We start from the raw sequence: 27,379 nt of genomic DNA on the forward strand, positions 1-27,379 counted from the left end.
TACTTTATGCATTTTGTTTTGAGCTTTTATACTGTCATGTATTCATTAGAAACCGTGTCTAAATGAGTAATTCAGCTGTAACTTAGTTATGTTTACATTAGTGGTAATCACTGCAGTGAATACCATTTACATGGACCCTTGGCTTTGCTTGTATTGCCAAAAAGCTGGTATGTTTCAGAAATGTAGTTGGTCAACAGTATATTTAGGATTTTATACCTATCCTTATTTTGTACTTTTCCATGAGAAACCTTACTTGACAGCCCGTGTATTAGAAGCTATTTCTTTAATGGCACAGAAAAGATGTGATTTCATGAAGAGTAAAATGATCATTTCTAGTTTACCAAAGTAATTTATAGTACTTATTTTTTAATATGATTTAATATATTTTTTAAACTACGCATGGAAGTGTTTTATCCTTATTTAAATGTAAAATCTGTCTTCAGACTCTTAATGACTTTTTCTGGAAGAACAGCATATAATTATATGAGTGTAATAATTATCTGATTTTGTTTTGAAATGTGGTTGTTGTTTTCTAAGTGAAAATGTAACTGTGCTAATGTTCATAACGTCCTGAAAGTCTACTTGTCTTACAAAGGACAGAGCAGTTACTGAAGCAGCATTTTGAAGCAGTATTCTTTCTAATAAATACTCTGTATGGCTTATAGGTTTTAAATGCACAGAGAGCTGGATACAAGGCAGCTATAGTTCACAATGTTGATTCTGATGACCTCATAAGCATGGGATCCAACGACAGTAAGTACAGGTATCACTTCTTCTCTCCTGTTTGAAAATCATTTCTCCCACTAGAGCAAACAATATTAAAATCTGTATAAAGTATTATGGTGGACTATGACTAAAACAACAACAGTAACGACAACAAAAGCCAACAAAAAACACTTAACCTAAAGAAAACAAACAAGCAAACAAACAGCAAACAAAAAAAAAAACGCTCCAAACCCCAAATCCTCCTGCATTTAATGCTTTAAAATGGGAGTTGTTAGTATAAGAACATATACGTATACTTGTGTATTATACGTAGTGTTGAGTTTGTATGTTCTCTGATTGTGTCTTTGGTTTACCTTTAATTTGAATTTATGAGATAGATTTGTATGATTGATGTGGAAGATAGCAAATGTACTGTTAATTGTCTTAACTATTAATTAGAAATACAGGGGAAAAATACTCTTTTGGAAGTAAATGAAACTTTAAAATATGACTACTTAATGGTTCGTGGTTCCGTTTTGCTATTGAACTGCAGTGTGCATTTTTCTGTTCCTTTGAACAAATGGATTCTTTTATTTCTTATGAATACTCCTTTGGAAATGAAATCTGCTTCTGTGGAGATACTCAAAACTTGCCTGGATGCCATACTATGCAATGTGCTCTAGTTAATCCTGCTTGGCAGAAGGGTTGGACTAGGTGATCTTCCAAGGTCTCTTCTAACCTTGGCCATTCTGTAATGCATATCGCATGTATGTATTTTTTCAGTTTTTCATTTGTAGAAAGAATTTAGAGATCAATGTGCCATTTTCTGATTTATTCTGATGCTAGCCGTTCTGACTTTATCCTTTCTTCGAGCGGTTATATTCAAAGCATCTTGCAATCTAGTCAAAATATCGATTTTGCTTTATGGTATTTGTTTTTTGTCTATAATGCTCTTATGACTTTCTCTGTGGAGTTTCTTTATTATGTCTAGTGTCTTGAGGTTTCTGAATATGGAGCAAGAACATGAATGAGAACAAAAAAAAATCAAAGTAGAAACACCATAGAGTGAACCAGAACATTAACTTTCATCAAACTAAGTGGAAGATGAGTAGCCCAGTAAGCTATGTGGAAGTGGTTTTAATGAGTTCTCAACCCACATAAAACTTATTTTCAGGGTTCACTATGAAATCAAATGTAGAACGAGTTCACAATAAATACAAATTTGGGTAGTGTGAAGTGAAGTTTTGCGTTGGGGGACCAGAATACTGCGATACAAACTTAGGATGCTTTTGACCCTGAAATGTGAAGCGTAAGTGAGAGGTGCAAAGTAAACACAAATTGAAGCTAAGGAAAAAAATTCTAGAACGTGGGATTTATCTTTCAATAATTTTTAATTTCAGTTGCATCTTTTGAGTTTATTTTTGCCCTCATTAGTAACTGGGAAGGGGAGAGAAGATAGTTCCCTACAGTTTCTTGAGACTGAAGTAAAGATAGGGGATTTGTTCGTTCTCTGCTTTCTGATTTTTGACCTTTCCAGGGAGTTCATTCATTTTTAGGGTGAAAAGAAGGGAAGAAAGACTCGTTAAAATTTACTGTACCAGATCATAAAATATAAGTTCACAGAAATTCTGGAAATCAGTGAAGCTATGTGACTTTATCAAGTCTCTAAGTAGGAATTGATGTTCTGGTTAAACTTACTCTAATGATACCTCTTTTTGTCAGAGTATGTATTTTATGCTCCCTTTGTAATAATGTGCTCCCTTAGTAAGGTAATATTCTGTTACGAATTCTGATTTCTATACCTGCAATAAAACCCATAGATAATCGGTAGGAAAAATAGTACCACTTTACTATATGACATAAAGTAGTAGCATGCATGTGCATCAGTCTGTAACTAAATTAAAATATATCTTTATGTTGTGATAGTGTCATGTTGTGCAAGTCTTACATTTTGAGTGCCCATACAGTGCCTGTGTAATACTGTTTCTCATCCTTTTTTTAATACAGTTGAAATTTTAAAGAAGATTGACATTCCTTCTGTCTTCATTGGAGAGGCATCAGCTAATTCTCTTAAGGAAGAATTTACTTATGAAAAGGGGTAAGTTACCTCACATGCAGTCATGTTATTCTTTGGATTAATAGCTTATTTTAAATAAATATCAAAAGGAGGCAATGAGTTGTGATAACAGAGGCTGTGGGTATTCCAGGTGAAACCTTGCGCCTGTAGAAGCAAATGCCTTGATTTGCTGCTGATTTCACTGAATCTGTAATTTCACCGTCTGTTCTGTTAATGCGTACCTTAAGCACCCACTTGTTTATAAACACTTTAGTAGAGAGGTTAAACTGTGACTGTGAAATAAAAGTAGTTCTTGGAACTGTCTACTGAAAAGTCGTGTGTGACTGCAGTGGTACTTGATTTCATACCCCAAAGATGAAATCAGTCCAATTTTTGTTTTTAATTTTTTTTGAAGAGTACGTACTGAGTGCTGCTTATTGACCCCTTTCATCCTGAGTGTTACTTTGATGAGCTTTTTGATATATTTGACCCTATTATTGCATTATCAAAGAATACTATGTTTTGGATATTTTCTTTGAAGAAATGCCATGTAAAGCTAAATACCACGTTTCAAGTTCTCTCACAGTCCTACATTCCCAGTTTGCTGCTTGCTGCATTTGAGCCTTGTAAACTAGTAGAAAATTTCAATTTTAACCAACTCAGGATGCACAAGTACATTAGAAGCTACTTGGATTTGAGTGGGTCTGGGAAAAATGGAGAATCACAGTGAAATTGCTCAGCCAGTCTGTACTGTTCAGGGATTGAAGGAAATGAACAGCCAAGTTAGATGAACCTTGCAGAGACCCCAGCCTCTTTTGAGGGAACCCTGAATCCTGTTAAAAAGTAACATGAACAGAACTTTTGTTTGTGGATTACATGGACTAAAGAAACCTTCAGGTTTCATCTAGCTGCACTGAAAAAGCTACAGGCCCGCCACAGGGTTGCTGAACAGTACATGGTATCCAATTTCCTTTTTACATTAGAACTAAGTATAGCTAGAGATTTTGTATTGGAGGTTGTTTTATCCCTTGGTTTTATCTGAAGGCATTGTTCATGAGAGAAACAGCATTGGTATTTATTTAGTATTGTGGGAGAACAAGGGATGATTAAAGGAAATACTATTTGTTTTTGTTATTTATATAATTTTGCAATTGTAATAAATTTATGCTGTTATGCATTTTTTTGTGGCTGCCTACGTTGTAAGAAAGATGTATTGACGTTGTTTACCGGTCACTAGTATTTCACAAATGTTAGAAGAATGTTTAAAAGATCAGATTTAATTAAGTTTTAGCTTCTAGAGTATCAGCTACTAGCCCTTCAGGATCAATTTGTGAATATGCTCATGTTGAAGTATGAGAAATGCCAATTTAATATTAAAAACAGTAGTTTTACCATGAGGGTGTTTGAGTGCAGGAACAGGTTGCCAAAGAGAAGTGGTAGAGTCTCCATCCTTGGAGATGCTCAAAACCCAACTGGACACAGTCCTAGGCAACCCGCTATACCTGACCCTGCTTTAACAGTGGGCTGGACCAGATGATCTCTGGAGGTCCCTTAAAATCTCAACTATTTTTGATTCTGTGAAATTTCTTTAGGTCTTAAAAAGGTAGTTTTTCTAAGGTGAAATAAATATCCTGTAATTTCCAGACTAGTACCACAGTTTTACTCCCTGTTCCTTCTTCATTCTCTCTTTGCTGCTTACAGAATCACAGTCTCGTTGAGGTTGGGGGGGACCTTTGGAGGTCATCTAGTCCAACCCCCTTGCTCGGGCAGGGCCACTTAGAGCAGGCTGTCCAGGGCCATGTCCAGGATGGCTTGTGGATATTTCCAAGTAGAGAGGTCCTCATGAGGCTACATAGAGATGGTCCCTATCCAGCCTCTGCAGGTCTCTCTGGATGGCAGCACAACCGTCTATCTGGCAAATCTGTCAATACTTCCAGTTTCTGCAAACTTGCTGAGAGTATGCTTTGCCCTGTCATTCAGATGATAAATGAAGATGTTATGCTCAACTGGAGCATGCAGCTAGTTAGTGGCCTCCAACTAGACTTCATGCAGTGTCATAAGAATGACTTGAACAAATCTTGGTGTTAATTTGTTGCTAGAGTATGCTCATAGTCCTTCAGAGGTTAACGGTGGTAATTCTACAGCAGCTCTGTGAACCTGAACAGATGGTGACATTTAAAAATGTTGTAATATCTGATAAGAGAACCATACATTATAAAGGTTATCATTGATGATTATGAGCCATATAACTTTCATGTTCTGTTTCTGTTTTGTTTCTCTTTTTATGTTGTAACAGAATCTGTTTATCTCTGAGTAATGCAGTCTGGTGAAGGAGTACACAGTTGCTTTTCTATCTTGTATGAAGTGAAACAGTTATTTTGTATTGTGTAGCCATTGAAAATGCATGAAAGCAAACTTTAATACAAAATTTTGATCTTTGAATAGGTGAAATTGTAGATAGATGTATGTGAATCAAGCCACAGTTTGAACTATTTCTGCATACACAATTTTCTGAGTGAAGTGCAGAAGCCTTCAGCATCTACCTATATTTGAAGAGTAACTCAGGATTTTGCAGCTGGGGCAAAATATGTTAAAACCTTGAATTATGAAGTTATCTGTCAAATCTGAAAGATTCAACACCTTTTCATCTAGGCACTGTACCATGTTCATTTTTTGCATTCTTAGAAGAAAATTATCTGAGAGCAATGGGCAGAAAACTTTCTTTACATGAATGAAATTGTTTTCCTGCAAGAGGGTTACCATATATTTATCAAATGTTTCTCCTTTTATTTTCATGTAACATTAAATATATTAGTTTAGCCAACGCTCTAAAAATTACAGAAGTTTTTGTGAGTATACATATTTCAGACCTAAGGGCTCAATCAATTGTAAGAATACAATACGTTAGTTTCCTAAGCAAGTTAGTTTGAGCAAGTTAAATGCTGATCTTTGAATTAAATAAATATCTTGAAGGCATGTTGGAGACAATGCAGTCCTGAAACTATTGATAAGTCAAGACAGAATTGTATGTCTTAATCTATTCTTTCTGTAGCATTCTAATGTATCCATATAAGCACTGAAATAGAGAATTTCATTGGTGGATAGCTTGAATTTGAATGGCTGTCAGTTCAAACATTTTCAGTGTTTAACTTTTCTCTGACTTAAAGTGCAGTTCTGCTCTGGAAGAGACACAAAAAAAGGGATTGTCGATTTCCCTGGTGCTCTCCACTGCATTCCTTGCTCAGAAATGTAGAAAGCGAATAGAAGTTGGTCATCTTTCTGCGTACATAGGTATTCATAGTGTAAGGTTACTGAAGCTTTTTTTCATCATCCTTAATTAGTAGTTTTCTATGCTAGGTGAATTTGCAGGTTGCATTTGAGACTAGTCCATAGGGCCGCATGACTGTTTGCGCTGCTCTTTCCTGCTTTTGGGTTTAAAACTTTAACATCTTGTTCTCACAATGTTTTTCTTAAAAATAATATACCTTGAATAGAATGGAAAAGGTATATTTTATATTAGTCTAATGATCTTGCTTTTTCAGGTCTCTGATGTCCTTCCAGTAAATTAATCATAACAACTAGGCTGTGTTATAAGTAGATACCTTGCTGGTGAAACTGCTTTGATAAGAAACTATTTTGACTCCATATGAGTAGTAGTAATAGAATTGCTAACATTTGTATCCATTGTACATTCTCAGGTGTTTCTGACTGCTTGTGCCAACAGAATAATAATGGGAGTTTACTTCCTTATGTATCAATAAATACTAGTATTCAGATATCTGGTTGCCAGCATCCACATCGAATTCTCTGAGAAGACTTTTGGTTGCTGTACTGCTGTACTGTAATTTATTGACTCTCCAGAGGAAAAGGGGTTGTACTTTACAATGTCTCATGAGTTGAGACTGAACCTGCAGTGTAATCCAAAATGTAAAGAATTTCTTTTGAACATTTACTATTGCTATGAGGGTGGTGAGGCAACTGGAACAGGTTGCCCAGAGAAGTTGTGGGTGCTGCATCCCTGGCAGTCTTTAAGGCCAGGTTGGATAGGGCTTGGGCAACCTGGTCTAGTGGAAGATGTCCCTGCCTGTGGCAGGGGGGTTGGAATTAGATGATCTTTAAGGTCCCTTCCAACCCAAACCATTCTGTCATTCAATGATGATTCTATGAAATAAGAACGATCACAGTATCTGTCGATAATTGGGTTATATTTTCTTATTGTGCTGTCCACACAACTATAAGGTTATTTTGCTGGTTGCTTTAGTTTTATCTATGATTGAAGTCAGTAAGTAGTTTTAACTCAAAAAATGTTCTAAGAAAAATTATTTTATCATTTTGGGTTTATAGTATGTAAATATCAGCTGAATTCTTTGTTGTACGCAGGTGGACATTCCTTTAGTGTGTTTTGTGATAAACTTTTATTTTTGCCTTTCATTGCATTTATTCTTTAATTCACTGTTCATTAAATTCTAACCTGTTTTAGAAACTGTTCCCTCTTTCTTTCTACAGTGGCCATGTTGTGTTGATCCCAGAGTTCAGTCTTCCTTTGGAATACTACTTAATCCCTTTTCTAATAATAGTAGGGATCTGCCTTATTCTCATTGTCATATTTATGGTAAGTTCCTTCTTTTAATAACATCTTTTCTCACAAACAAATCATCACAGAATGGTCACCTACTGAAGTTTAAAGGGTTACAATAAAGGAACAACAAAAGCTTTGTGTACTGTATATACCAATACTACGCTTACCTGTAATCCTTTATTTTTCTCAGTACAATAAATAGAGATGCAGACTTGTGGCAAAGGGATGTCAGGAGCCTTTAGGATGTTCTACCCAGCATAGAACTACTGCCAGAGAACTGTCCTTCCTGGTACTCTACCACTGCACGAGTTCTTCCCTTTTCACTCTGTAAAGAACAACCTGTGATCTTTGTACACTGAGAATGTGTCCCTCTCCACCAACCTTGCATTTCTTAATGTTGATCCCACTGTTCTACAATGCAAGTCTCACACTGTTTTTTACCACAGGTATAGTAGTCAGACAGCAAGCTCACAACCTATTACAGTACACTGCACATATCTTACAGCATATACATTACATATAGAGTTGGGGACGTCTCCTATAAAAGGTAAAAGAACACAGCTGTGTATTATTTCAGAATATTTTGCACCCCACTTTTTGGAATTTCTGCTGATCTCTGACTTAATTATGAATTTACCTTTTGATAAAAATGAAGTAATGTGTCAACTGCTGCATAAAACTTCTTGAAATGTTTCTTTCTGTGCTAGTGTTGTTTCTGCTGTCAGTTATGTATTTAATTAAAAATTCTGGGCCCATTAGGCACAATCAGAATTACAGCAGCTTTGTGGAACCAGCATAGAGAAGTGATCTACTAGAGAAAATGTAAAATCTACCAATACTTTGTCTGACCTTCTGGTGATAACCTTGATCATTCCTCATTGTCCCAGTTAGTTAGGAGAAAGTATAGCCCTATCTTTGTATTCTGAAGGTCAACAGATTGATGGTTGGAGAGATGGTAGTTACAAAGGAAGGGCAGTCACTAGGGATAATGTTCTGTGAACATCTGTTGTTTTGATACCATTAGAATTCTGACTTTAGCTGCGATAGCTGTCTGCTTACAGTGCACCTGAGTTATAAATTCAAACAAGATATTGGTTATCAAAGGAATGGAATGAAGAAGAGTATCAAAGTCACCGTATTGCATCCTATCAAACTACTTTGAAGCACTGATCCATCATTTTCCAAAATAATACTAATTACAAAATGAAGAGAGTCAGTAAGAATACTTATGGGGCTTCTTGTTTCAAGAGAGATTTAGATTACATTTAAAGAAAAAAGTGAAGGAGGGGCGACATGATAACTGTAGTCATGAGGAGTGGCGGCTTGACTTTTATCATGTGCACCATTGTGGAAATTCAGGAATAAGAGATGTGTTTTACTCTCAAGGTATTTCTTCATATTTTATTTCAGTTGTTGTTTTTTTTTTAACTGGTTCAGCTGCTTTTGTTTTTAGGTGATGATAAATCAGTTGCAAAAAATTACCTCATGCACTTCAGAGCTGTCATCTTCAAGTCAGGAAACGGACTATATTTTATACTGCTTTGCACCAATCACATTACCAAGGAACAAAAGCTATGTAACAAACACAAGGCTGATCCATCTGAAAGGTCACCTCTCTTTAGAATTGCAAATGTTTTTCCCTTACTGTGAAAACAGCAGTTGTCTACATCAGAAATGGCAGTAAAAGTGTTACAGGAGTGAGATAAACAAATTTCTAAAGTGTTTGTCTTTAGGGCAGATAAGGAGTAAGTGAGGCATAAATACAGATTATTTTAAATTTGCCTTTTAAGAGCTTTTTTTCATCTGCATGCTACTACTCTGAATTAAAACAATTTTTCATTTAATGTGATTTTGAAAGTTGTACTTTACTGATAGTTCTCCTCTGTATATGTATTTAGAATTTCTGTATGTGCAATCTAAAAGAAAGAAACCAGTGCTAGGTAGGATTGGCTATGAGAGAAGGAAATAAACATTTGGTGAGGAAAGTCAGAGGCTCTTAAACCTGTTTCTAATTTTCTCGCTTGTCCACTGTGAGGAAATTTAGAAAAAAAAAAGGGGGGGGGGGGGGAGGGAGGGAAATGTCTGTAAAGTATGATTAAAAATCTATTTTTCTAAATACAAAATTTGTGAAATATTTTCCAGTTAAAAGCGAAGACTCTAAGAGACCTGAATTTATCCTCTGCTAGTATCAATAGGTAGTCAGTGCTGAAAATGAACGGTCCTTTCCATGTCTTAGAATCATATTGTAAAGGAAAAACAGACAGGAAGGAGGAGAATATTATCCTGTATGTCTGCAAGTCAGGGCTGCCTGTACTTTGTATTTGGGACAGATATTTGGAAGTTTTTGAAAACAGATTATATAAGTTTGAAATACCAAAATCCATCTACACAGCTTATAATAAACTGTGAGAAAAAAGGGGAAGAGGTATTTGAATGCATTTTCCAGAGTGTAGTATATTATTTACAAATGTGTACTGACCCTACATGCAATGTGAAATAATATCCTGTATGCTGAAAGGTCGAACACTATGCAAGTATATTGAAATGTTGAAATACTTTTCAAAGTAGACTTAATAAATGAAAGCACCCATTAGGTGTTCCCATGTGAAAAACGCTGTGGTTGAAACCTGTTATGGAATCTCAAAAATAATCTTACTCAATTCATTTACTTAATGCAGACAGTGAACTTGATCTCAGGGAGATTTCAGATAGGATCTTGTCCGTGTTCATTTGTGGTTTCTGCCCCGTTTCTTTTCAGGAAGTTTTGTTTTTAACTAAGAAATCAATGCAGGACTATCTGGTTGTTAGTAAGTGAATTATACCAGAAAGACTGCAGTCCATATGTGTAATTCATCATTTAGCTGAGCTAAAAAGAACCTGAGTGAACAGATTAGTTCCAAATATGCTTAAAAATGAAGGACAGGTATGATGCAGAAGGATAAATAAGTTATTTGTTCTCCCCCTCTCCCTCCCAAGAATACATTTATACTTAACTGTCTTTTAATCTTTTGTGAAAGTGCAGGGATTCCTAAAGTGAGAGAGATTAATGCTGTTTATAATGTTAATACTCACTTAGTGTTTACCTAATCCACAGTGTAGCCAAGTGTGTAGTACCTCTCTAATTTTCAGAAGACTTATCAGCGTGTATGCATAGGTTAAGGCCACTTTTTTGCTGTATTTGAAAAAAAAAAAAAATCATATTGTGTTAGGACTAGAAACCAAATGGAAATAGACTTAAGGACTGTAAAGAAAACGGAAAACAGAATCTTTAGTATGGTTGAAGACAGCAAGTGACATAGCTTGAAGTAAACCCCTTCCCTGCTTCCCAGACTACTTGCAATACTATGAAAACAGTTCCTGTAATAATTCTTTTGGAAGAAAAATTATTTTCTATAATTATTCTTTTCGAATAATCTTCAAAAAGAGCTGTAATAATATAAAACTGACGTAAGTAAAACCTGGAAAATGAAAGAGGTAGTTCAGCTTGAGCCACAGTTCCCTTTTAACTAACTTACAATGAAGGCTCATAAACCAAAACTTTTATAGTTCTTTTATTGTTTTAAGTTACTGTTCATATTGTTTAATGTCTGTTTCCAGATCACAAAATTTGTGCAAGACAGACACAGAGCAAGAAGGAATCGGCTTAGGAAGGATCAGCTTAAGAAACTTCCTGTACATAAATTTAAGAAAGGCAAGTGTATTTATTGTTCTTTGTCTAATTAGAACCCACTGTTATAATACCAAATATCTCTAAATGGAGGGGTTTTGGAAATAATTTTGAGTGTGCTTGAAATAATAGTAGAGTTTGAAGTGAAAGTATACACAAAAAAGTGTTTTGACCCTGCTCTCACTGAAACAAAGCAGAGTTCTAACATTTTGTCACTGAAGCAGAGTGGACATCATATGCATAGTGTGGGTAAAAAACGAAAACGTTGCTTAAAATGTCAAAAAATCATTACAGAAATTCCCCAAAACTTCTTTGCTGCTCTGTCATTAGCAGTGATGACAACAGTCAGTCACTGTAGTGCATCATACCTATAATTTGTCTGGTATTGGATAAATACTAATGGCATGTATGTTGCCTGATGTGGTAGAGACTATAAAAGCAAAGATATCTTGTGGGTATAATTTACCTGCTTTTCTAGAGGAGTGTTCCCGTCATTGAATCACAATGCTTCTATGAGGGCAAGAGTGATTGAAATCGAATGACAAAATATTTGTTGCTGTGATTCTTTTTAATAATTCATTGTATGCAATATCTAATGACGAGATAAGAAATAAAGCTGTAGCAAGTTAATTTATTGACTGAAATTAAAAAAACTGCACTGAGACCTTCTCTATTGCAGTCTGCTTCTTAAAAGTCGAAACAATCTGTCTTCTCCATTTTGATTTTTAAATGTTACCATCGTATCATCCAATTGTTCATTCATAAAAACCGTTACAGGAACTAATGCTGGAAAGACTGTTTAATTGAAATGATTGATTACTACATGACAAGTCCTCAGGGATTTGCTGAGGTATGAATGCTGTGTTAGGGGATATGCTTGGATTCAAGGATAGAACCACTTACCAGTCTTTGCCCTTGATAAAGCCAACCTACATTATTAATAATATTGCTCTCTGTGCAAAACAGATGTTCAGTTTGAGTGGATACAGTTTTTGTGCAATGTTAGTCAACCTTACTTCAAGGAAACAAACAAAACACTAATTGACACATTGCCCTTTGCAGGGTTGACCAAATTGCTATGGATACAAAATTAACTTGAAAAAAATAATTATCTTGAGCCAATAAAGTTAATATTACTTTTGCTTTTTTTTAGTGATTCCACATGAAATCTAATTGAAATAAAAATACAAAGTGGGAGAATGCGGGGGGGACAACCAATGCATGGCTTTGAGAAAGCCAGTTAATCCATTTTTCAGTTAATCATATGCATGCGTGCATCTGTAATTACTATCTCGAGATTACATGACTAAGTGAGTGCACGAAGACACCTTATTTGTTGTTTTCCATATTCTTCTACCTCTTTCCCCTTGATGAATCTTACACAAAATGAATTGTTTGGAGCTCAGTCAGTCATCCTAAAGCAAACCTGTCTTTGAATATCCAGCTATTCATTGCATTTAGTGGCTTATGCAAAGCAGAACAAAAAGTATGTTTTATTTCAGAGCTTCTGCACTAGGCCTATGACAATACTAGCAATACTTTTTTTTTTTTGTGCAGTTCTAATCAACAAAGCTCTCACCTTTGTGTAATCCCACAGAATGCAATGCATGCTGTGTCCAAAATCTGTTGTTTACACTGAAGGTGTTTTGCGGCAATTGTTGTGGTTCTTCCTGACCAAAAGGACTACGTTTTGGCCATATAAAAGTTAATGGGAGTTGATACCCTTTGTGAGGTTTTTATAATAAAAACGAACCTAGCAAAAAAAAGAAATCCATGTAATATTCCTATAATTTCATCATTAAGAAACCTGAATACTCTGAAGAATAATAGTTTAGAAATAATATCGGTTAGAAATGTTGTGAGTTGGTATGTATTGTAGAATACAACTTATTTTCAGAAATATATTATTTCCAAACTACTTTAACTTTATACTAAAACGAAATTTAGGCCAAGAATGAAAAGATTTTAGATCTTACCAGCAATGAAATGGCAGTGTAACCATTCACACCTGCAGAATAGAAGGTATTGTAAGTTTGGTATTGTAAGAAGATAGACTGCTGGAAAAGAAAGAGATATGTAATCACATTATTAAGAAATTAAAAACTCATGAAGTTAGTTTTCCTACATTCAGTGTCAAAGGTTAGGATCCTAAATGTGTGATAAAGTATCCAGAATTTTGGAGTTGCTATGTCTATGAGACTTAGTGGAGCTGTTTGGTTAAGCGCTTAAATATGAAATGAACTTAATTACAGGCAGTCAGCTGCCCAAAGTCGTATACATGTATATGTATATGGGGGGTGGGGGAAGCCCCATGTGTGACAAATAACAGGCTGTAGGAGTACATATAATTTTAAGCAAAGACATTTTTAAGTATGATGGATATTGAATTTTTATGTATATACATTTATATGGAGGTTGATGCATACGATTGAGAAATAATGGATAGTAGTTGTATTTAAAAATATTTAAATCTTTTAAAAATCTGCTCCAGAGTATGCATGGTTCTGCAGTTTACTAGTTATTCCTAAGCTGATTTTTTTTTTCTCCTGGAAATGGGATTATAACTGATCTAATTACTGTTCATTACTGACCCATCTGCCTAACTGCATAGTACAGTGTAGGTTTAATAGACAAAACAAGTCCTAAGGTCTGCTAGAGTCTTGGCAGTTTTTTCTGGTGTTTTTTCTCTTTCATTTTAAATTGTTCGTAAGTGTACAACTATATGGAATGTATCTGGATGGATAATTCTGTTTCTGAAAATACTGTAGTTTTGTCAAGTAAAAGAGAATTTTGCTTACTGAAGACGTTCCACTTGCAGAGTTTATTTAAGCAAGATATTTTATCTTATGTTGTACTTTACATCTTATTATGTAAAATCTTATGTTCTTTGAGAGGCAAGTAGTCATGGAGGTGAAAATAACTTGGAAACTAATTAACTAATTTGGAAAGTAGTAGAGGCTCCAAGATGCACAGAGAAACCATATGAGTCTCAGAGCACTGGGGAGGGCTGGCAGTTCTGGTCTTTGCTACTGTGTGGGCTTGTCTTCCTGCGCCAAGCCAGGATGAGAGCAAGAATCAGCGTGTTAGTTAATTTCTCTAGTAACTTGTTGGGGAAATGTAGCAGCTGGACTGCACCTGATGGAATCCGGTGGATGCAGATGAAGCAGTTGCGCAGAGGACCTGTTCAGATCTACTGTGCAATTGAAAGATGGGACCCAGATGTTGGGATGGGGTAGGCCTTGAGTACAAGTCCATGGCAAGAACTAGGAAAATGTTGCAGTTAGCCAAGACGGTGTCAGATAGTTTCACGGCCTCTGTATTTGAGAAGTTCAGCATAGTCCTTACTGAGAAAACTTTTTTTTTTTTAACTGGTCTAAAAGTGGATGCTTTACAACTGTGTCTTTTTTAATAAGAATGAGAGAATATTACAAAAATAGCACTTCGCACAGTTGAATATTTTTTTTATTAACCTGAGTGGAAAGTGAATATAGTCTGTATAAGGAAAGAAATACAGTAAAGTCAACAATATAGCTTCAAAGAACCTGCCCATTGCAAGGTCAGGAAAGACCAGTAGTTTCTTCAGCCCATGAAACTAACAGAGAACCTATATGCATATGTTTGTCTGTTGCAAATCTTTTAAAGTTAAACATATTCTCAATTATGTGCTGTAGGAGATGAATATGATGTATGTGCCATTTGTCTGGACGAATATGAGGATGGAGACAAGCTCAGAATCCTTCCATGTTCTCATGGTAAGCAGCTGTATTTTAGGTATGGTATTTGCATTAAAATAGCTATCTAAAACACCACGCCTAGAAATCGCAGTTGAATGTTTATTGACAAATCTATAAAATTTTTCATTTGCTAATATCCCTGAGCACATACACAAATTAGGAAAAGAGCAAACTTTTTTTTCTTTTTAAAAGGAAAAAAGGCTAGCATTACCACTCTGCATTTTTCTTTGGATATGCATGTGGAAAAAAAAAAATCTGGGCTTGACACTGTCCCCTAAATGTCTGTTTTTAATAGGGAAGTACATTTCAGAGTTCCCTTTTACATAAAACTAAGCTTTTACTTTCTCCAAGACAATTAAACCATAAAACTTAATTTAGTTGATTACTAGTGACATAGACAATGTGGATGAATGGTTATAGTCTGTCCTGTAGCCTGAAGCTATACAAATCATTGCCTTGACTGCACTTGGAAGCCAATGTTGATGATTTTATCAAATGTGGCCCATTGCAGGGCTGCTCTCAGATTGATTCAATAGAGGAAATGGGTATTTACTGCATTATTTGTCATAATGTTAATGGTCCATAATTAGGTCCTAGATCCTAATCTATTAGGTGTTTTGTACATAAGGATATACAGTCTACATGCCAACAAACTTTTAAGTAAAATTCTCAGTATGAGTTAAATTCTAAAATGTTTCTGTTTTACTCAATATAAATACAATTTAGCAGGTTTAATTGTCCTTTTTCCTTAGATAATAATGTACTTGTATTTTGTTTTCTAACAGCATATCACTGCAAGTGTGTGGACCCATGGCTGACAAAAACAAAAAAAACATGTCCTGTTTGTAAGCAGAAAGTGGTCCCTTCTCAGGGAGACTCTGACTCTGAAACAGACAGTAGTCAAGAAGAAAATGAAGTATCTGAAAATACCCCCTTGCTTAGACCATTAGCCTCAGTTAGTACTCAGTCCTTTGGGGCTTTGTCAGAATCTCACTCCCATCAGAACATGACAGAGTCCTCAGAATATGAGGAAGATGACAATGACAATATTGATAGCAGTGATGCAGAAAATGGAATAAATGAAGAAAGTATAGTAGTTCAACTACAGCCCAATGATGAAAGGGATTATAGAGTGACAAATATCGTTTGAGACTACTATTAATTAATAGTGTATGAACAAAAGAGTTCTTAAGGTCATACTTTACAAACATTTATGTAGGTAATATATTTTAATTTGTAATCCATCTGGTTTCTTCAATAGCGGTTCATATTGTAGTACTATTGTTTAATCATTACAAATAGATTTATTTTTGATTCAGGTATTCAGTCACGTGTTCTTAAAACAAACAGTTTAACTGGACTTGACAATACTAATGAATAATGTTAATAGTTTATATAACTAGAAATATTACACAGAGTACTTTAAATGTCAGTGTCTGTTGAAATGGGATTTAGCTGGAAATAATTTTCATCCTTTTTGTAGCTGCAGCTGGGTCATACCGATAGCAATATTTATTATGTGTATGGTATGTGTTAACCCTGAAGCCCAACAAAAAATGTATTTGCATGTTTGTATAGAGTTTGCCTAAAAGCTGTCACCGCTACTGAAAAAAAAAAAAGGTAGAACAGATCAATATTCTATATGTTGATGTATCAAAACGAAGCAGAAGAAATTCCACTTTTATCTCAAAGCACTGATTCCAAATAATCCTTTGGAGTTTGCCACTCTAGTTGAGTTTAAGCAGTCCTCTTGAGCAGTTCCTAGGATAAGGAAACTTAGAATATATATATGTTTAGTTTTAAGTGGTTCACAAGGTAAGATTCATCCGTAATATGTTAATTTAGCTTTGTTTGCTATGATATAGTCTGGTTTTCAGTGATGATGTGGGAGTTGGGGAGAGGGTGACTAAAACAGGGAAGGTTTTGTTCCACATAGAATTTTAGGTATGTATTCTATTGATCCTCAACTCATATACCTCTTACTAAAGAGCATTTTATGCTACATTAATCTGCTAAACTATGTATATAGAAAAATTGTTCCTTTCAAATACCTGATTTGAAAACAAGTGCTTATAACTATTAAACAGAACTCAGTACTTACCAGTGTATCATGAAAAAAGTAAATTATATATAATACCTCTGTAACTATGTAGAAAGTAACAGCACATGTATAATCAAAATGCAGAGACTTTTTTTATATGGCCTTGAATAAGGAAAGCTTGAAAGAATGTTAATAAATGTTTTCCACTTTACGTATCAAAAGGATTTTATTTAACTTACACCTTACATTCATTGTGTACTTATACATGTATTACCATGTAAGGTTAAAGTATTTTTAAAGATCCAGAACATGGAATTGTGAACATCCCTTAGTATCATATACCTATATCGTACTATGTATCGCAGTACAAATTTTATACTGATCAACACTATGCAGTGGGACTAAGCTACACCGAAAACAATTTTTGTTCATTTAGTTTGATGAGAAGCTTGAAACAGTCCAGGTCTGTACATGTAAAATGTGTGGGGGAAATAAGACCAGAGTACTATTAATTTTTCCTGCCTGCTGTGCCAACACCTTTACAGCTGAAGACTAAGTGTTTGTGTTCTGAAAGTCAGAAAGTGCCAAATCCTGGGCTGAGGAGATTACAGGTGAGGTGTTTCCATTTGTTATTTCTGACCTAACGTGCAGTGCAGCTACATACCCTCCTTCCTTACACCTGCTAGTGGAAATCAATTCTCTTGGACTGGTGAACAGCAAAGGGGGTTTCGTTTTCAGAATGCGGCACGGTAAAAGGATATTGAAGAATAATGATTAATATACAAACCACTGCCAACAGCAATCCATGGGGTAAACACAATGTATGAGATTTTGCTGTGTAAAATTCCACCTCAAATAGCTATGTCTAGTTAAGACCAAATATGAAAACCTAAGCTGTAAGATTTTTCTTAAAATAGGTTCCTGCTGTTAATATGTAATGAGTGCATGTGTTTATTCATAATTGCATTTTAGGTGACCCAGAACCATGAACAGAAGTCAACTTTTTAACATATGCTACATCTAACACGGAGTGTAGTATTTGCTGCAATGACAAAAAGTGAAAGGAGACTTCAGTTTCTCACGTGCCACGCGCCATCCTATACAGAGAAAACGCAGGCAAAAAGTGATAATCTGTTTCCATCCCAAACCTACTGTATGTTTCAAAAAATTGTCCAATTTCCTAATGCTATTAATGTAAATTTCATTTCAGCAGGCCTTGGTAGTAAACACTGAGATGGCATTTCTCCCCCACGCCCCTCCCCCTGCCTTGCACCACAGGTAGTTTACTCATCTGTTGCCATTGCCAGTGAGGATGTGAATGAAAAGAACAGCACTTCATTAAAGGAATCTCTGCATTTCTGAGTATAACTTGTATATTTCATTAACACTTGCTGGATAAATCTTCTGTCCCAAAAGGCAATGTCTTCACAAACCTACAGGAAAAGATAAATATGGATTTTTCTTTGGACTATGACCTTCTAGTTTATCATGTGAAGGCGCATTGTTTCCTCACCTTGCCACAAGCAGCTGACTACCAGTTGCTTTTTAAATTTTTTTTCCCCCTCTATTATAAGCCCATCAATCCAACTTCAGTCTCTAGCTATGTTCCAAATAGCACACTGGTACTTGAAAGAGGTTCATGCTTGGTTACCTAGCTGAAAAGTTTCTAGTAAATAGCTATAACTAGTGTCTGAATTTAAAGTATTCCATGAGTCCTTTGAGGTGTATGTCTACATAAAATAGCATAGCATCATTGACTGTTATCACAAAATGTAATTATTTGTATGACCAGTATAAATAGCTTCTTATAAGTTTGAACCAAACCTTTCACTACATAAGGAGAATAAACTACTCTGAAAAGACGCCAAAAGACAGGAATTAAAACTTACCCTTGAAAGGAAAGATAAGTGCTCATTTGCTGAGAGGTGGGAAGAGTACAGGAAAAAGTGACAAGTCTGACAAGCATTTTTCTTAACAGGTCACCAAGGAATGGAGAAAAGATTTAATGAGCAAAACAAACCAGTACATAATACTGTAAGAACTCCAGGGCAATGTTTGAATGAACAGTAATAATGGGACAGCTACGTGTAAAATAATAGAACAGAGTATTAAAACAAAATGCAATTCATTCTGTAAACAGTTAAATTCAGTAGAGGCAAGAAACATCTAACAGAATTCTAAGTAGCATTCATTATAAAAATGAATTTAGTGAGAAATCAATATAATGACCATCTAAAAGGCTAAGTCCTAGTGGCTGGTATAATTGAAACCTGTCTGTGAATGATTAGGATGGAGAAAGTGAACACACTGGCATTTAACTTCAGAAGTGTGATTTCAGAGAAAGTAAGGGACTAATTAGAATGGCCTGGAAGTCAGCATTACAATCTTGTAAAGTCCTGGTAGTCTGCACATAAATTCAGCTCTCCCTCATCTGCCAGCGTGTGCCATACAGGGGCATACGAAACTGGGGATAGAGCAGGGAGAAGTGAACCTTAAAATAGCGAAGCAATTCAGTCAGTAGTGAATTATCTTCCTTCCTGAGTTTGGGAAGAGAGAGAACAACTTTAGAACTACCCTTAAAAACACCCACCCACCCCAACTTTAAAGCAATTCTGCCTCTTCTCTGCATTAATTTTCCCGAGTGAATTGTTAGTAGTGGTACGACCTAATAAACTGTTACCTCAGAACTGGCTGGAGCAGTAGTACTATATTACAGAACATTAACTGGCAGGTTAGACCCTGAACAGTGTAACGCTGCTAATCACCAAGAGAAGGGCAATAAGTACATTGCTGTGCATGTGACTTTGCTGTGTCAATAGAATTAAACTGATAAAGTATTTTATTGTATCTCTGTTAGTACCTTTCTGCAAGGAGGAAAAAAAAAAACCACAACCTTGAATGCGGAATGATCCTATGTCAGAAATTAAGCTCTTAGCACTGGGGAATTTAAGTGGTTTTTAAGTTGTATATAATCTGGAAATTAGTAGAGGGATTAAATGTAATAGAGTCAAATTCAATGAGCATTCAGGCTACTCAAGAAATATACTTTAGGTAGATCCTGTTAAATAATATGTGCAGACACCATTTTGCTGTGGAAATTGAACAGCATTTGGGAAGGTAGTTTGAGCAACACTTATTTCTCACAAGAAGTAGTAGCTATAGCTAGGGGACAATGTAGATGCCTCCTCTGGACACGTGCTCAGAAGGGGGATTGATCATAAAGAAACCATGTTAGGTTGAATAAGGAATGGGAGGCGAAGTACTCAGTATGTGCTGCTAATGTTATTCCTTCCTCTGAGGTGCCATTACAGTGAATTCCTGACATGATAGCCTCATTATTGAAAAACTTCAAACAACCAAAAATAAAAATCCTGCAATCAGCATGTAAGTGCAATGTTAAGTTTGGTTTAGGCAAAATTTAGATACAGAGCAAAACACACATTCTGATATAACAATTTTACTGGAAAAGTGAGAGGTTTGCATCCTCTGTATTAGAAACTACCAAAAGTAAACTTGTTCTGGGCTGTGGGCTTGTTCTAGTCTGTTTCAATTATAGCACTATAATAGAAGTTAAAGGTGGAAGGTACAGCTCAGACCCTAAGCCGCTCAAGCAGCCAGAGGCGATATATATTGCATATGTGAAGGCTTCAGTTAGAGGGGGAGCTAGGAGCAAGAGTGGGTGCAAGAGTTACACTGAAGATTAAGATGAAGGGGAAGATAGGGGAGAACAATGGCATTTTGGTGGTAACATCCAAGCAGCAAGCAACTGGCAGTCAGGACTGAGAAGAAAAACATCACCTTAGCTGAAGATTAACCTCTAAGGTCTGGGCTTTTCTTTCTCCCCCCCCCCCCCCCCCCTTCAAACACCCATTGTTTACCGTCAGATCTTAAAAGGCACACTGCTTTCATGTGACTCAAGGTTTCAGAGTGCTTTGGTAGCAGACACACCGGAAGCCTCAGAGATGCTGTTTAGCTGGCAGACCTTAAACCTCTTCCCTACCAGAGGGGAGCAAGCTCTTATCCTACTGAATAGATTGTGTGGCAGAGGTCTCCTCTTGCTTCTGTTTTCCATTTTTTAGTGTTTTCTACATTTTCATAGTATGGGAAATGCTGTAAAGCAGGTGGGAATGCACTCCCCCTTTACGCTGGTAAACGCAGAGGTAGCCAAAAGAAATCATCTCTTAATTTAGGTATATCTACCTCAAAGGCCTTTTATAAAGGCTTAGAATTTTGTCCTTTAACTAGAGTGGTATTACCATACTATTACTATTTCACAAAACTTACAACTGCACTTAGGTCAACTATTAGAGTAGTCAGCCATGCAACAAGGAAGGGCTTCAGAGGAGAGCTGTGGGGGAAAAAAGAAATTACAAACAGTCTTATTTTGTTTGGTTGGAATAAATTTATTTCATCTGTCTGTAAACAAGGTGTTTTTAATAGTTATGGCATTTTTTGAAATGCATATTAAATCAGATGAGTTAGACTGTATCCCAGATGTAACAAAGTGCAGGGAAAGAAATGGACAAATCAGCAACAAGAATTTGTTTAAATCTGTACATTATCCACAAGGCCCAACAATAGAAGCAAATACTAGAATGTCCCTAAAGTAGTGCCATTCAAAAGAAACCCTTGTAGTCAGTTAAAATCCATCTCACAATAGCAACAGTTCATTTTTTTTAAACAATAGTATGGCACAGAATACATATTAAAAAATTCATCACAAGACAGCCAAGTCAGTTATTCCAACCAATACCATCTCCCATTTATTCTTTTGTATACAGAGTTCTGTAGTTCTCTTTAAATGGACATACAAGTTAGTACCGTGCCTGAACTGAGAGTTTGGTTACAGACATTTCAAATGACTGGTGCACAAGGCAGTTCACTCCATGATTTCTGCAGCAAGGGTGTGACAGGCCAAATGAAGATTTTAAATTTGAAATGGCATCATTTTGACAGGTTAGCTTTCAAACTACCAACCTTCATCTGAATAATGGCTTCAGAGCAGCGGAACTCTTTAACCAGTAAGTAATCTGGCAGAAAGACTGGAGTCAGTCAGCGCTCCCAGAATAGCTGAAGGTGGCAGTTTTCCACAATGACATTGCAGTTTAATTTAAAAAAAAAAAAAAAAAAAACCCAAGCTGCAAATTAAAATTGGTCCTATGAAAAACTGAAACCAGACACACTCCAGATGGTTATGTTGGGATATCTAATGTCCATAATGGCAGCCTTTTACAATTCAACTACAGAACAGGAGCTGGCAAAAAAAAAAAAAAGTGCCTGAGCTATTGCAAAGATGGAATGTCCCTGGGGATTCATTCGGGATGGTGGTTGTAAGGTCATGGGAGGAAGTGCATCTGTACCCTTTGATAGTTTTGCCATTGCACTTATTAAGCAGTACAAGCTTCAGACATCATGAAGAAAATGTGGGAGACTTAAACCTACAGTGAAGTGCAACAACAAAACTGATTTAACATTAATAGCTTTTGAGTGGCAAATTGGTTAAACAAACCAGGCACTATAAAAATAGGTGTAAGCAAACGTATGTGGATTAAAAAAACAAACAAAAACACAAGAGGGGAGAGGGACAGAAATAAAGATATGCATGCACTTTTTCCTCCCAACCATGCTCTATGAAAGGAAGACTAGTGAGCTGTGTAATTGCTCAAAGTGCTGAAGAGGCATCGATCAAATTAGATTGTACAATCGGCACCTTGTTTAGTATTTAAGTTGTTTTAGTTGTCAATACACACTAATTGCTAAGACAAAGCAAAGCCTACACTTGGCATATTCCCCTCCCAATAGTTTTTCAAGGTATCATGCATATCATCTTTGTGGTGCAGTAATGGTGCCAGATATGGGACTTGGTTACACACAGTGGTTAACATACAAATGAACAAAGGGTAACTGGAATTATGACATTAGAAAATGGGTAAATAAAAAACACAAACTACCATCTACAGTCTGGTAGCACTGAACACAACTGGGTGGTGATGAAGACAGTTGCTAGCTGGATGGGGAGAGGCTGCTTAGACGTCAGACCTCCTCAGGTATAAAGCCAGTTCATATGCTTTCTTGTTGAGTGTCCCTCCATGGACACCTTCCTTTCCCATGACTATAACCAATGCTGGAGTACACAAGGAAACAAAACAGAAATGAACAGAATTAAAGAAAAAAAATAACACCTTTCCCCACCAACAAAGGGATACAAAGGAGACACAGGTTCATACCCCATCACCCTGCATTGCTAATAAAGTTTCCAGAATGTAAGGTTTAAAGCTCACCGCCAGGAAAGTTTAATAGCAATCTTCCCCTAGTACTTAACAGTCTGCCTAGCAACTAGAACCCAGAGTCTCTCAAGTATTTTGCCATTGAGTATGCCTTCTTATTCAATCCGCCTCCATGGACCCCTTCTTTGCCCATTACAAAGACCAAGACTGAAAGAGAAAAGAAAAAAGTTTTAAAAAGAGTGTGTTAGACAAGGAAATAATGCAAGTTTTAGGCAGTGCAATAAACACACTCAAATTCAAGATTTAGTACTTTGGTATTAAGCTAGTTTTACAGGAATCTTGTAAAAAATACAGATGTAGACAGGGCTGGGAGAAGGCATGGGTTACCCTTCAGGTAAGTCATGAGTTCATCGCTTAATAAAAAAAAAAGCCACCAACTACCTCAAAAAAGCACCATAGTGCCTATCCACCATCTGCCATCACCCAGCCAGGAAACCCTGGCTACATGTTAAAAAACAAGGGGGAGAAAAAGTGGTGTCAGGGACAAAAGTAGTTGTACACATAGAAGAACTGTGATGCTGAAGAGCACAAGAGGTAATAAATAGTCATGTCTGCAGCGGACACTGCCAGTCTAAGAACCAGAATAACTGTCGTATTGCTAGCAAAAAATCCATAGGGTCAGACCTGAACTTAGACTTGTCATGCAATAATACCACTATAAAGCATGCTTCACATTTTGCAAAAGACAGAGATTTCAATGCTGACTCCAATTAATCTCAGAACTCTGGTGATGAAGTGTCCCAGCTGTCTTGCAAACAAGAACATGGTAAGGCTCTTCAGCAGTACACACCATCTGCAAGTTGCCAGCAGATGTCACTAGCAGGTACACAGACACACTAAGCACTATACTCTCACAAGCACAATTGTTTCCCAAGTTAGGTACAGTGTAATTGGAAATACTGCAGTCAGCCTACCTACAGGTGATTGTACATCTCCATAGCAATTTGCTCAGAAAAGGCTTAAGACAGACCGTTCTCATTAGCATTCCATAATTTGTAGCAAGGAGTCAGAACTCTGCTTGTTTTTTTTAAGTGCTGCAAACACTCGTCACCTGGCTTTAGCTTACAGACAAATTTTGCTTTTTAAAAAAAAATTTATATGCAGAAGTCCAGTGATCACCAATTTATTCTACAGCAAGATAAAAAACGCTAAGCTAGGTATTCTGAACACAATGCATACTGCTTGTAGCCAGTATTTTGAGGCACTTTTTTTTTTTTTTTTAAACATTTGAGCATAATGCCTTCTCAGTAGCATATTTTGCTGGAATTTAAGTGAGGAGCACAAGGAGTAGACAAACTAGCATAAAGCAAGTTTCTCCCTGATACCAAATTGGACAGGCATTTTTTCCCCAAAGACAGACTTCAGAGAGCTCAATAGTAAGTGCAAGAGGAGTTAGTGTAGAACTTGTTAAAAGGCAAGTGGAAGTAGCTCATACAAGAAATTCACTTCTGTGCAGAATAAACTTTCGGTTGAGACATTTTCAACGTAAAAGCTTATTTCACTATAAATCGTTAATGTATCCCTATGGTATTCTACTGTAAACTTTAGTTGCAATATAGTTGGCCAATTTACTCCAGCAATAACCAGGTCCTTTTTGCCTGAGGTCTCATCAACCATTTCACAGCCTAGCGCCCAACTGTGATCACACATGGGGGAACCAGGACAAGTGTTTAATCTTAGGCAAAAATCTAGTTAATCAGCCTGACCACCGCCACCCACCCCGATTAGTTAACCATTAAATACAATATTTTGGACTTAGTAACCGGAGCCTATGCCCAGGTTCATACTGTTAACTGAATGATCTATGAGTGAATAAAATCCTGCTTACCTCGGCCAGCTCTGCCTACAGCAACGTTGTATGTTGGCTCACCACCTTGACTCTTTGTCCTGATGTCCATTGTGCAGTCACCATCAACATACAGGCTATCTCTGATCACAGAGCACTTCTTTGCACCAAGGGTCAGACCGTTGGTGAAGAAACCCTCTCGGTCTTTTCCTACAATCATATCTATTTCTACTGGCTGTCAAAGAAAAAAGTCCAGAGTTAGCACTACTTTATCTTACTGCCCAATCTCTATTTCAAAAGCGTCCTGTCTCTGGTTGAGAGGATTAGATAGAAAGCTTCCCCTTGTTCCCACCAGGAAGTACTCCAGAACAGACTTTGTTATTAGGTGCATACATTGTGCTGATTTGCTGCCACTGGAAGCGGTGGAACTGCTGTCCCGAAACACTTCATAACCCAAGTATTGCTGGGTACCAAGGTGTCGTTAACGGAAGCACTGGACGACTGAACTTATTAAGTACCAAACGCGTTTCGGTGCCCTCAGGAGTCGGGTTCGACACCGAGCACAGCGCAGGAGAGCCTGCCGGCCATCCGCCCCTCGCGGCCGGGTCGGGTGCCGGCCTCTGGCGCCTGCCCTCGCCGAGCGGCTGCCGCGGCCTCCGCCAGGCCGGGCACGGCCCCGCGCCGCCGGCGCCGCAGCGGAGGAAGGCGGGCGGCCGGCGGGGGCAGCCGCGAGGGGGGCACGGAACGGCCCGGCAGGGGGGCGCCGCGGGGGCCGGGCCCTGGCCGCGACACGAGGCGGCGGCCGCCGCAAAGTGCAGAGTCACGGCAGGCCCGGCCCCGCCGCCCCGCGCCGCGCTCGGCCCCAGCCGCGGCCCCGCTCGGCACCGGCCCTGCCTCGCCGGGCCCGGCCCCAGCCCCGACACCGCCGCGCCGGGCCCGGCCCCAGCCCCGGCACCGCCGCGCCGGGCCCGGCGCGGGGCGGGGCGCGGCGCGGGCCGGCGGCTCGGCTCGGGGCGGCCCGGGGCGGCCGGGCCAGGGCAGCGCGGAGCAGGAGGGGAGGGGGCCGCGGTGCCGCAGGGCCCGCCCCGCGCGGCGCCTCTGCACGGGCAGCGGGAGCCGGGCCCGGGCCCGGGCCGCAGCGGGGGGAGGACGGGCAGGGCTGGGGGAGGGGAGGGAGGGAGGAATCAATGGCAGTGCGCCATCTTGGCGATGGAAAACATGGAGCCAGCGGCGAGGTGGGCATTCACGAACGCCGCCTACGCCGCGCACGTAAGCCTCGCCGCAGCGCCAGGCCCAGGCGCAGGCAGCCCTACGCAAGCCGCGCCGCGCGCGGCCTCTCCCGCCGCGCCGCCGCCTCCCGCGGCCCCCGCGCGCTGGCACCGGCCCCCGCCCCCGCGCGGAGGCCCGGCCTTTCCCCCCGCGGCCGCGGGCGGCCGGAGACAAAAAGGCGGCGCAGCGCCGCGGCCCGCCCGGCCCGCCTCAGCGGCTCTGCGGCGCGGGCCTGCCGCCCCCCTCCCCCCCCCGCCCGGGGCAGCCGCCGATCCCCCCCGTCCCCCCGCAAGGTGCCCCCGTCCCCGGCACCGCCCGCGGGCGCCCCATCGCCCGGCGCCGCTGCGGCCCTCACCGTGATGCTCTGGAAGATGCCGCCGGCCGTGGCTGCCCAGACGTACTTGGCGTCGCAGTACCCCACAATGGCGGCCTCCTGGCAGCAGCCATCGCACATCAGGTTGTCCACGTAGCTCTGCCAGCCGGCCATCTTCGGCGCCGGGCGGAGGCGGGAGCGAGCGGGGCGGCGGCAGGCAGCGAGCGGCGCGGCGCGGCGCGGGCCGGGCGGCTGAGGCGAGGCGAGGCGCGGCGCTCCCTCTCCTCTCCCTCCTCCTCGGCGAGCGGAGCCGAGCGCTGCAGCGAGCGGCGCGGCCCAGCCCAGCCCAGCCCAGCCCAGCCTCCCTCCTCCTCCCCTCCCCTCCCCTCCGCGCTGCCGGCGCCGGGGGGCGGGGGCAGGAGGGGCCCGGCCCGGCACCGCCCCCTCCCCCGGCGGGGCTGCGGCGGGGCTGCGGGGGGCGGCGGGGCCCGGCACCCCGGGGGCGGCCGAGCGCGGTGCCCCCGGCCCGGCCCGGCCCGGCCCGGCCTTGCGAGCGGTGCGGCCCCGGCTCCGGCGCCGCCGTCCGCAGCCCGCCGCCTCTTGCCAGCCGCTCTGAGCTGGAGAGCCGCGAACGCCTCGCTCTCGCCCTGGGAGCAGCGCTGTTCCCCGCCTCTGGAAGCGTGGTCGCTGCCCGGGCAAATGCCCGGCGTGTCCCCAGGGCTCCGCGCTGAGCAGCGCGCGGTGCTCGCTCGGAGCCTGCCCGGGGAGCGCGCGGGGGGGGCTCCGCGGGCTGTGCCCTGCCGGGCGGCGCTGCCGGCGGGTCGGTGCGCGGTGCTCCCGGGCGCGTCCCGTCTCCTTCAGCAGCTGGCGGTGTCCTCCGGGAGAGCGCTGCTGGTCACAGCGCCGGTAGCGGGCCGCAGTCCCCTGCCCCGTGCCTCCGCT

General features: G+C 39.8%; 2 protein-coding genes across 7 annotated transcripts in view; one reads left to right on the plus strand and one right to left on the minus strand.

Annotated features, from left to right (window-relative positions):
• RNF13 (ring finger protein 13) overlaps positions 1–17,003 on the plus strand; it is a 33,854-nt gene extending 16,851 nt beyond the window's left edge. For all 5 annotated transcript variants that reach the window (XM_080604651.1, XM_080604648.1, XM_080604649.1 and 2 more), the window contains exons 5-10: positions 666–753; positions 2,713–2,803; positions 7,268–7,373; positions 10,938–11,031; positions 14,679–14,759; positions 15,527–17,003. In XM_080604651.1, coding sequence (XP_080460777.1) covers positions 666–753; positions 2,713–2,803; positions 7,268–7,373; positions 10,938–11,031; positions 14,679–14,759; positions 15,527–15,891 — 825 coding nt within the window. In that variant the 3' untranslated portion in view covers positions 15,892–17,003. The remainder of the gene's footprint in view (positions 1–665; positions 754–2,712; positions 2,804–7,267; positions 7,374–10,937; positions 11,032–14,678; positions 14,760–15,526) is intronic.
• Positions 17,004–21,164: 4,161 nt separating this feature from the next.
• On the minus strand, positions 21,165–26,831 carry PFN2 (profilin 2). Of its 2 annotated transcripts, none has more exons than XM_080604652.1 (3): positions 26,480–26,831; positions 24,898–25,090; positions 21,165–23,216 (listed from the first exon to the last, which is right to left on the minus strand). In XM_080604652.1, the coding sequence occupies exons 1-3, from the start codon at positions 26,609–26,611 to the stop codon at positions 23,119–23,121; spliced, it is 423 nt and encodes a 140-aa protein (XP_080460778.1). In that variant the 5' UTR covers positions 26,612–26,831; the 3' UTR covers positions 21,165–23,118. The 2 variants fall into 2 exon arrangements, with proteins under 2 accessions (XP_080460778.1, XP_080460779.1); XM_080604653.1 differs by having other exon boundaries at positions 21,165–22,906; positions 26,480–26,827.
• Positions 26,832–27,379: the final 548 nt, after the last annotated feature.

Source organism: Anser brachyrhynchus (genome assembly GCF_964034855.1).
Source record: "Anser brachyrhynchus genome assembly, chromosome: 9".
Lineage (NCBI taxonomy): Eukaryota > Metazoa > Chordata > Aves > Anseriformes > Anatidae > Anser > Anser brachyrhynchus.

Coding starts and splice junctions, on each gene's coding strand:
- PFN2 (XM_080604652.1), bottom strand. CDS start 26,611: ATGGCCGGCTGGCAGAGCTACGTGGACAACCTGATGTGCGATGGCTGC. Junction 25,091..26,479: donor GCATCTTCCAGAGCATCACG/GTGAGGGCCGCA, acceptor TTTCTTTGACAG/CCAGTAGAAATAGATATGAT. Junction 23,217..24,897: donor TGTAGGCAGAGCTGGCCGAG/GTAAGCAGGATT, acceptor TTTCTCTTTCAG/TCTTGGTCTTTGTAATGGGC.